General features: G+C 36.5%; 1 protein-coding gene across 1 annotated transcript; it reads right to left on the reverse strand.

Annotated features, from left to right (window-relative positions):
- Positions 1 to 1,386: 1,386 nt before the first annotated feature.
- LOC126796900 (uncharacterized) lies at positions 1,387 to 2,259 on the reverse strand. Its single transcript, XM_050523612.1, has one exon. The coding sequence runs from the start codon at positions 2,257 to 2,259 to the stop codon at positions 1,387 to 1,389; it is 873 nt and encodes a 290-aa protein (XP_050379569.1).
- Positions 2,260 to 11,592: the final 9,333 nt, after the last annotated feature.

Consider the following 11,592-nt stretch of genomic DNA (forward strand, 5'->3'; position numbering starts at 1 on the left):
TTTTGTTAATATTTTACGGTTGAAATGATACATTTTCATTTCAAAAAATGGTACATTTTTTCTGTTTTAGCTAGCCAGCCTAGTTAATTTGGATTATAAAAGTATAGATTGAATAGAAATGTGTGAGAAGCCACGTGCTTAATTGATATGTGGTTGAGCATGATGAATCTAAGGCTAAGATTGTAGCTCATTATTAAAATAATCGTTAGTGATGGTAAAGCGTGGTGTATTTAGTCGGTTTCAAGCTTTTAACATAATTAGGTTCACGTATAATGGTATGGCTAGCTGGAAATGACACTAGTTTTTATTTCATTAGTATTCATTCGGTATCTTGGTCCAGGAATCAACCGTTTTGAAATTTTGAATCGATAACTCAGGGCTCAAATTGAGGGAATCGAAGCCCCGTGTGAAAAAAGGGCCCTGGTACAAAAACCTTTTATTCAAAAAACAAAAAACCTTCTTTATTGGCAAAATTAGAAAGAAGAATAGGGGATTATATGAAGCTCTGAACACCGAAACCGTCAAATTCAGAATATCAAAGTAATTGTGAAGGATCACCATTAAGTCTATCCATTTATAGAGATAGTAGAGAAAAAAAATTTGGTTTAGGAGAACAACAATTGGCAGCCGAACTCTTTAATTCATGCAATTAGTCTTCTTCATAATAAAATGAGAAGATTAAGAATTTAAGAGATAAGAAGAGGGCGAAATGATGAAAAAAGTGAGGTTTTCTTAGAAACAATGCAATTGTGAAGGTCAAAGAAGAGGAGATGCAGATTAATCGACAAATGTAAGCAAATAGGAAAAAAAAAAAATTTTGGGCCCAGTGCGGAAGTACTGCTTGCCCTCCCTAGGGCCGGCCATGCGATAACCAGACATCATCTTTTTCATGAACGATTTTATGTGAACATATCTTTCTTTAGTTGTATCAACAAATAAACATAACGAAATCATGAGAATGCTAAAAAATGTAAGTATCAATTTGTTGGCCGGATGTATGGCTTAAATATTTTTGTTTCCTTTTTCTTGTTAATGGTTAAAAATATTAGAAAACTACTCATGTAAGAAAACAAGATAACAACGTGAGTTCGTGACATATTAAGCGACTGTATGCGTTTTCTCATCGTAATGTATCAAATATATATATATATATATATATGTTTCTAGAAGCTAGGGAAAAGTTACAACAAATTAACAGATTCCAAGATTTACAAAATTAAAAAACCAAAGAAAAAAAAGGGCCACTTAGTTCATCTTTAGTTACCAAATCCCAACTCCCAACTCCCCATCCCTCTAGATCTAGCCTCTGCAGGGTCATGAATTAAGGAAGAAAACCATTCTTGATTGTATAAAACTCAAACCCGGCCATTTTAATTTTTATCTCTCTCAACCGGAAACATCACAATCTTTTTTACCACCGGTAAGCGTTCCACTGTTTGCACCGACCGCCAAACCAATCTTCAAATCTTTGCACGTAACTTTCATGTTCCCACTTTTTATATGCCACCATAACCCAGATGACCTCTCCTCATAATTCAAATTAAAAATCAAATTGAAAGTCACGCCTCCCGCTTCTCTGATCTCCTTGTCCATGTCTGCCGCCGGCGCCGAGCCATTGTTGACTTCGAACTTAAACTCCAGCTCATCACTAGCATTCCCCCAACTATAGTCGTCCCAATAGGGGGAGAGCGGCATAGGGGACGACCCGCCGGCTAACCAGGTTTCCTTTTGGTACAGGTTCGCCTCCGGCTTTTCGATTCTGAGTCTCGTCCTGCTGTTTTCCACGGACACTTTGGCGTCCCATTTTCCTGTAACGACTTTGTTTGCCGGGTTTACGTTGAAGTCGGAGACGGTAAGGCTGTCCACCTTGAAGGAAGTATGTTCGGGTTTGGCGACGAAGAAGAAGATGATGCTTGCGATGACGGTTAACATGAGTGATAAAATCATGATCATACAGATGCAGCGGAAGCAGGCGTTGCCTCCTTCATCTGCCTGTGAATATTGATGCGTAGCGTAATAGGCCACAGCAGGGTCCTGTGCGTAGGTCGCAGGGGGGTAAGGGCTATAGCCGTAGCCCGGGTAGCCTTGAGGGGGAGCCCCTGAATAAGGTTGCTGAGGGTAGCTCATTGTTGAAGGAGGGTAGTTGGTACCCCCTGATGGGGGGTAGTTGGATACGGCAGGAGGTTGGTCGTTTTCGGAGAGTCGGCCGGAATGTTGTTCTTGGTTTCTGGGCTGATTATTTTCTGCTCCAGAAGCCATATATATATGGCCGGCCGGGTATATATGGTTTCTCCCTCTCTCAAGAAGTAAATCCTTGGAGAGAGAAGATACAGGAGTAATTTGGAAATGTGAATTGAAGGGAGAAGAACGGAGGAGGGACTACAAAAATAGGCAGGTGAGATACGAAGTACGCGTAAAGAGCGTGGGATCAATGTGATTACAATTAGCATTTCTATGTTAAGTAAATGATTGAGGACTGTTAACGCCACCCCATGAATGGAGTGATCTCCGGCTTAATCTCCTTCTGCTCCGGTCACTAGACCGGTGGTCGGAGACCTGGGAAACCCAACTAGCAGAAATGTCGATCCGGCAACCCATCTGCTCGCTCGGGCATCGCCATTAACGTCACCCACAGTGGCTCGCCTTCAGCGCTAGATACAATGTACTGGCACACATTCCCACATGGAGGGAAGGGTCAGATACATTCCCCAGTGCACTTATAAATAGGCTGTCGAAATCACTTAAAAGAAGTAACATATTTGTAAGTCCTTAACTCTCGAATTTATTCCGTTCTAGATATTAACTTAAGTTTCGAATGGTCGAAGGCCGGCGCACCGCTGACCCTTTGACTTTAGCTTGTTGTGTGTAGGTCCCACTGAACAAACACACCGGAATACAAGACTACGAGAAGCTCGATCCCACGAATTTAGCTCCTGAATTTGTAGTGAACATTCGCTACGATGATGATCATGCATGTTAACATGTTCCAATATGGAATATCTCTCTAGCTAATTAACTAATTTGTAGAAAAAAAAATGCTGATGGGGCACAACTAGCTAGTAAGCTATAAATCTTTCACCATGAAAGTTAAAACAAGAAAGAAATTTGCATTAGTCATCTCAGTAATACACCATTCATAAGACATCTAAAACTAAGGAAAATGTTTTGGTGCCATAATATGAGAAGCAAATTTGCCGACCACCATTTTTGTGCACACCTTTTTAAACTCATGACATGTGTTTTCCCAACTCATATTTAGATAATAATTGAGCAATTTGGACACATGTCTTGAATTTAAAAAGGTGGCATAAGAATGGTGATCGGCAAATTTGCTTCCCCATAATATGGCGCCAAATCCGGTCCTGCAATCTCATGTGGCATACCACATCACCTTGCAATGTCAGTAATTACAATAATTTTAAAATGTCATTTTTGAATGAAAAGACAATCATATATTTGTTAATCCAATGACTCTAGATTATTATAAAAAAAATTGTAGTTTTTTTATCATTTATTTTTCAAAATCCTCTCAAAATATAATAAAAATATGATATATACCAAGTATGCTTGAAATATATAAATATATGTGTGTGTGTGTGTGCGCGCGGGAACATATATATATATATATATATATATATATCTACGTGTGTGTGTGAGGTGTCTATATGGTAATTGTATTAATTAATTATAACCTTTAATTAATCATAAATCTAAATTAAATAAATAAGAAAGTCATGAATCTTGACATATTTGTAACTAGAAAGATTACCATCGACTTAATTGTATTAAATATGGTATTAATTAAGATATATATACTCTAGGAAAAATAACATTTGTTACCTTACATATCATTTTAAATCGATTATACCCTAAGAAAAGAATATTCCCTTTCATAAAAAAAAACCAAAATAATCTTACGAAAAGTTTTCATCTAAATATAAATGTGTAGTTATCTTACATCGTCTGAAATTTTAAAATAAATATATTTTGTGCATATATATATATATATATGTATTTCGCGCGTGCACACGCATATTTCAAGCATATTTTCGTAATTTTCAAAATTTTAAATTGTATTTTAGATACATTATTGTGATGAAAAAGAAGAAATGATATAAAAAAATAAAAGAAATATTTTTATAATAATTTAGAACTGTTGAATTAACAAAGATATGATTTTCTTTTCATTAAAATGATATTTTTATATAATTTTAATTGTTAAAACGTGGCAATGTGACGTGACATGCCAGTTAGGATTACGGCACCTGAATTGGCGTTATATTATGGCGTAGGGCACTCTTCCAAAACTAAAATATACGTAGTCTAAGTCTTAGGTGTGTTTTGGAATGGTCTAAGACCATCGTGGTATAAACCTGTCGGAGGACACGTGTCAACATTTTATTTGGACCAAAAGGTTAGTCACTGTTTATTTTTTTTTACTTGAACGTTAGACCACGGTTGTACTGGACCAGAATAGAATGCTCCCTAAGTCTTATACTTGTCCACAGATTGTAAGTACCAATATATCCTATCACCTACATGAAACGCAAGACTAGATTTTGCAACGTTTTTGTTGATCGATCTAATATATCCTATCACCTACATGGAACGCAAGATTCCGCAACGTTGCTGATCGATCTCTTTCATCGCGTGAGACAACGTCATTGAAGTGAGCGTGTCTGCATTGTACTATACAAAACATTTCATTGTGGAAGAATTTCAAACGCTTGGAATATATTATCTACATATTTGGTATTTGGTCAATAATAAAACAAGATTAAAACCCAACAACAACTTTAAAAGTTGTTTTTAGAGTCACTATTTATGAAACTCGCCTTAGGTTTCAAAATCTCAAGTCCAATCTTGGGTCGTTTGCCGAATGGGAAGGAAGAAATTGAATTTAGAAATAGTGAAATTAATAGAAACCATCGATCGATCAGCAATGTCAGTGTGGAGTGTGGACCAACTCCGGTCCTTCTTTTGAACTATCGTGAAACCATCATCTCTTAGAGCTAGCGCTACAATTTTCCAAACTTTGAGCTAGTAATAAGTAAATTTTATTTTCCGATATGGGGAAAGAACCTTTTGAGTTTTGATGCTAAGGCTTCACCCTTGATCTATCAATCATTAGCAGGTAAGTAAATTGAATCTATGTGAAATATGAGGGATGAATTTAGAGAAAATTAGATATAAACCCATCTTTGGAGCCTCATTTGAAGTTAACCTCACAGCCAAATAATTTTTAAATCTATACCCAAATGAATTATTTCAACATTCTTTATAGGTTTTATTTCTATAAATTAAATTTTCTTTTTAGCTAGCTTCACTTTTTTACCCTTCTAGTTGAAAAAGGAAAACAACTTCTAGAGAAGTAGTTATGACTAAGCAATTTTGTTTTCTTAAATAATCCTTATTTTATGTTGCTGACATGAATACACATTACACATTCTATATATATGCTCATTACAAATATGTAGCTCTTATATTTCTTATATGTAGGTAGTCTCACAGAATTTCATACAATTTTTTTTCAATGAGACCAAATATTACCGCATAATGATGAGAGAATGAAAGATGCAAGACGAAGGCAATCATGCATATATGGTACTTCTCGCCTACATCTCCTAGTCATAGAGAAGAAATATAAAAGAATCTGGTACGTACTTTATACTCATGCCAAAAGTTCTGATAATAGCACTTTGTGCGACGTTCTTAACATGTTTTTACCTCAATTTGTACTTTTCTTAGCCCTTATTGTTGTACTATTGAGTCATTGAGTCGTAGTAAGAGTCTTGGGCGGTATTGGATGCATTTTTGTGCTTACATGAGTTAAAAACGCATAATTGGTCTAGAGTCCTAGTTTGACTAGGAATCTTTGTTAGGTTTTGAAACTAATTATCTCTTACTTATGATTTTATTTTCTTATTTTGAGATTTGATTGAAGAGATAATTAAAGAAAAAGAGATGGAGCCAAGTCATGCAACAATTACATAGAAGATGATCATTAAAGACATAAAACATGGCATGTTTTAGGGATTAAAGTATGACATGTTTTAGGGAACAAAACATGGCATGATTTAAGGGATTAAAGCATTGCATTATAATATGAGGAAAGATGCAACTACCATCATTCTTTCCTCTATATATACATGGCTTCATCTCTCAAATAAAATAACTTCTCCTTTGCATTCAAGAGCCAAAACTCTACCAAAATACTACCTCAAACATCCTTCACCAAAACAACAAGCCATTCTCCCCCATATACAAATTCCATCTCCACCGAAATCACCATTGAAGACACACCTCCAAGGTTCCTACAACGTGTGATTCTCGCAACTCATCTCCACGGGTTTGTTCGCTTTTGAATGTTTTTACAATACTTTGTCTATAAAGATTGTAGTATGATGTTTGTGTGAGATTATTGTGTTGTATTAAGAATCGAAATTTTCAGATTGTTTTATTAGATTTTTGGATCTTTGCCGAATTGATGGTTTTCCATAATTAATGAGTTTGTATTTCTATTGTTGTGTTCTAATCATCTTTCTCATACTTTTAGATTATTTTCAGATATGTGCATATGAATTTAGTGCTTCGATGCATTCCCTAAGATTGTGTTTGAGTGCTAGATTCATCAACCATATTGACACAAATCGAATCATGCCCTAAGTAGGTTCGATTTGTGTTGATTAAAAGTGGTAAAAATTCTGGAAATTTGCATGTGAAACCATGGTGGGTGACGCCATACATGAAACATGTCTCCAACAAAGATTTGGTGCTTAAATGTAATCTGGTTTGATTTCTACTCTAACTGTTATTGAATTTGATTGCATGCAAATTTAGATTAGGCCCTAAGTCAATCTAAATGTTAATTAAAATCTTGCACGATTAGATGATCCTCTAAGGCTCTAATTGTATTGGTGTCTAAAAAGTATGTAATTGGTCAAATTAGAATGCATGATAGGTTCGAACTTATAATTATGTGGTGTAATGGTAAATTTGATTTAAGTTTGTTAAAGAGAAGTCGATCATGTAAATAGTAATTTAGGTTTTATTTTAGCAGTTAATAATCAATCTTAAACCCCTCATTATTTGTTAACACTAAAAGTTTAGAGTTCCCTCCAATTCCCCGGAAAGAACAATCCATGCTTATTCTATACTAACGATGATGTTTTACATGGTTTATTATAGACGTTTTAATTAACGCTCTATCATTTTGGCGCCGTTGCCGGGGAATTGAGAAAATCTCAATTCTTTGAAGTATTAATTTTGTACTATATTGTATATTTGTAAAAATAAATTCCTGTGAATAATACGGTGAACAGTAACATTCAGTAAAAACAATTATAAGTTTTTTTTACATCTAAAAAAAAGTAAATCTTTGTAATTTTTTTTTACTTTTTTTTGTAAAGTGTAAAAATACTTATAAATTGTAAAAAAACACTTTATATTTGTAAAAATAAATTTTGTGTACAGTAAATAGTAAATCGAAAAAATATAAATTAAAAAAATATATGTATGTGAATAGTAATAAGTAACAGTAAAGTATGCACAGTAAAAAAATTAATTAAATTGTTTTTTCTATATTTTTGTGATAAATGTTTTAATTTTGTTATAGTATGCATATATGATACTTGTTACACTTAGATAAATTTTTAAGGAAGCTAAAATGTTTATTTATGTTTAGTTTATTGTAAGTTATAAAGTGAACGGAATATGTAAAGTCCATTTTGTTAATATTAGCCTTAACCCTCCATTTGTACCTTGCTAAAATCACTTGGGATTGAGGGCGACTTTTATTAACACTTTGAGGTCAATCTAACACACAAAGTTATTCCGAGCTGAGTAAGGGGCATGTTATTTTCATTATCCTGTTTCAAGGTTTACAAAATTGAATCTCAGAGGCCCAAAGACTGACATACATCTCAGTAATGGAGTCGATTGGGAAAGCATCATTTCAAGGATGTGGCTCCCGTGGTGTTCAACAAATGAGTCATGCCTTGTGACTATCTCTGATTATAGCTATCCAGCATTCTGAAACAAAGGAATGAGTTTGTGTCTAGACGACGTACTTAGGCCGCACGTCCACCTCACTTTATAACTTAGAAAATAACTTTATATAAATAGATGTATATAGTTTCAAAAGAAAATGATATTGTAACTTTTAAGGTATATCGGATAAAGCAAGACCCTTACCTGAGACTATTTCAGTCCATTGCACAGTTAACTCCTCTGCTCCACGTACGTTAAATGTTAGGATTGTGTGTGAATAAAATCAATTAGACTTAGTAATACTTTACAATTGTAGATTTCGTTAAAAAAAACAATCAATCCGTAACAAACAAAGAAAAGAAAATGAAAGTGAAAAAAAAAAGTTTGTATTTACTTATACTTGTATTTCATACTTTGTAAAGTTACTAAAAATTGTTCTTTTCAGGCTCATGAATGTCCAAGATTAGCGGTTGGTCCGAAGAATTTAGTGCACGCCTGAAAAGAATTCAGCCTCAAACTCAGTTTGATAACGTTTCCATTGAGTCAGATTCATTTCACGAAGAAAGAGACTTTGGGTTCATTTCGCCATTTCCAGGTTCATTAAGTTGCAGTCGGCTCAATCCATTGTTCTTTGAGGATCCAGAGTTAGAATTGTTGACAAGTCCGTGTCCTTTGGGCCAATTGAATTTCGATTTACCTAATCCAGTGCCCACAGTTCAAAGCCGAACAAAGGAAAACCTAGTTCCAAAACCAGAAATGGCATCGATCAGAGAGCAGAATGGCCAAGTAGAAGGAGCAATTGGGGGGACATCATCCTCTAACATAGCGTACCTTGTTCCAGAGGAGGGCAAGACGAGTGATTTTGAGTTGAATAGTGGGTTCCTGCATCATTTGCCTAAGTTCCATGGACTCTTAGGAGATAACCCCAATCAACATCTCACTCTATTCCAGTTTAACTGTGAGACTATGTCCCTTAGAGGAGCAGACATTCAAATTGTGAAGATGAGAGTGTTTCCTTACTCATTGGAGGATCGTGCTCAAAAGTGGTTGTTTGAGGTATCTGCTGGTAGGATTACTTCATGGACAACAATGGTTAATGAGTTTTTGTCGAAGTATTTTCCCTCATCAAGGGTGACACACATCAGGAAGCAGATAACAGGAATCAAGCAAGGACCAGATGAGTCATTCTACAATTACTATGAGAGGTTCAAATCTCTTGTAGCATCATGCCCAGCCCATGGGATTAGAGAAGGTATGTTGCTTCAGTATTTCTATGAAGGATTGCTACAAATGGAAAGAGAGTTCCTTGATTCAGCTGCTGGTGGATCATTTTTGGACAAGAGCAATGTAGTAGCAAAAGATCTTTTGGAGAAGAGAGCTATGAACAACCAACAATTTGGAACATCTGCTAGTTCTACACGGTAGGTACATGAGACCAACTCGAGTTCAAGCTCTACTCTAGAGGACAAGGTTGATAAGTTGTCCAAGATGAGGAGTCATTTCATGAAGACTAGTGGAGCTCAAGTTTGTGGAATCTGTACGGATGGGCACCCTACTGATCAGTGTCCTCAAGTTGCTTATAGTAGAGGGTATGAGGAAGTCAATGCCCTTGGTTATCAAGGAGGTCAGAGGTACAATCCATTTTCGAATACCTACAACCCTGGCCTACGTGATCATCCAAACTTTCGGTGGTCTAATAATGAGAATGTACTAAGGCCACAACAGAATGCTATGCAATTTGGGCCTCGTCCGGCTGGTTTGTTTAGGCCACAAGCTCCACTACTCAATGTTCCACCTCCCAACATGGCTAGTACTCCTAATTATGATGAGATGTTGAAATCTTTAGTTGCTGGACAAAGTCAATTGAATACCGTGACTCAAACTTTGGTGGTGGGTCAACAAGTGAATAGCAAGGACATTGCGGAGCTAAAAACGCATATGGGCCAGGTAGTAGACTTCATGGGCCGTTTTTCTGAGCAAGAAAAGTTGTCAAGTGGTGTCATACCTAACCCAAAGAATGAGCAAGCCCAAGCTATCATGACAAGGAATGGGCTCGAGCTAAAGGAGCAGCCTAGTATTTCTAGGAAGGCCCAAACAGCCCATGTTCTTGAGGAGGGTGACGAGATGGCTATGATGAATGTCTTGGAGAAAGATCCAGCTACCTCCAAGAAGGAGAGTGTGCTGATCCATGAAACACACAAAGGTACAAATGCTAACTCAAATGAATTAGTTAAAACTAATCCTATTTCGTATATACCTTTCCCTTCTAGGTTTGCAAAGAGCAAGAAGGGTAAATCTAATGAGAAGGTGTTAGAGGTCTTTAGGAAGGTGCAAGTTAACCTTCCATTGTTAGAGTGTATCAAGCAGATCCCTAAATATGCGAAATTTCTTAAGGAACTTTGCACTTCAAGAAGAAAAATTAGGGAAAAAAAAGTAGTGAAGATGAATGAGACAGTTTCAGCTGTCATACAAAGGAAGCTACCCCCTAAGATGAAGGATCCGGGAGGTTTCTCTGTCCCATGTAAAATCGGTAACACATTATTTGATAATGTTATGCTTGATCTAGGTACTTCGATAAATGTCATGCCATATAATGTTTATCAATCACTAGGATTAGGACATTTGAAGAATGATAATGTGATTATCCAATTAGCAGATCGATCTAACAAGTACCCTAAGAGGTATGTTGAGGATGTCCTTGTGCAGGTCAGACACTTGATTTTTCCTGCAGATTTCTATGTAATAGACATGGAGGTATCACCCTTGGAGATAACTCCACTACTTTTGGGGAGACCGTTCATGAGAACTGTAAGGACATGCATCGATGTTGCAAATGGGAGTTTGACGATGGAGTTTGATGGAAATGTTATCAGCTTCAACATTTTTGAGGTAATGAAGTACCCAGTTTCTGACATTAACTCGTGTTTTTCTGTGGATGATTCTATTGCAAAGGTTATGTCAGAGACATTGGAAGCATAGCAATTAGCTATGGAGCAAGGGGCCGAATTTAACAAGCATGGGGACCGTGTCCCAAGAGAGGAGTGGGCTGACTTTGAGCCCAAAATTTTTGAAATAGTGAATGAGCTTGAAGCTCAACCATACAAAAGGTATCCCTCTTTCTTGTCAATTCCCATTTCCACTAATAAATTGTTACAATCTGTGGTACAAGCCCCAAAGTTAGATTTGAAGGAGCTTCCAAATCATTTGAAGTATGTGTACCTTGGAAAGAATGATACTCTACCAGTTATTGTGTCATCAACACTGAGTAAGCAGCAAGAAACTAGATTAATTGATGTGCTTAAGAGGAACAATACCGCTATTGGATGGACTTTGGCGGATATCAAGGGGATCAGCCCTCCAACTTGTGTTCATAGGATACTTTTGGAGGATGGCGCCAAGCCTACACGTGATGCTCAGAGGAGATTGCACCCACCAATGATGAAAATCGTGAAAGATGAGGTGATCAAGCTGCTTGATTGTGGAGTGATCTATCATATCTCGGACAGTCGGTGGATTTCACCAGTGCAAATTGTGCCTAAGAAGAATGGGATGACTGTTGTGAAAAATGAGGCGAATGAGTTGGTACCCCAGAGGTTGGTGACC

This window comes from Argentina anserina, chromosome 6, assembly GCF_933775445.1.
Source record: "Argentina anserina chromosome 6, drPotAnse1.1, whole genome shotgun sequence".
NCBI classification, from domain to species: Eukaryota; Viridiplantae; Streptophyta; class Magnoliopsida; order Rosales; family Rosaceae; genus Argentina; species Argentina anserina.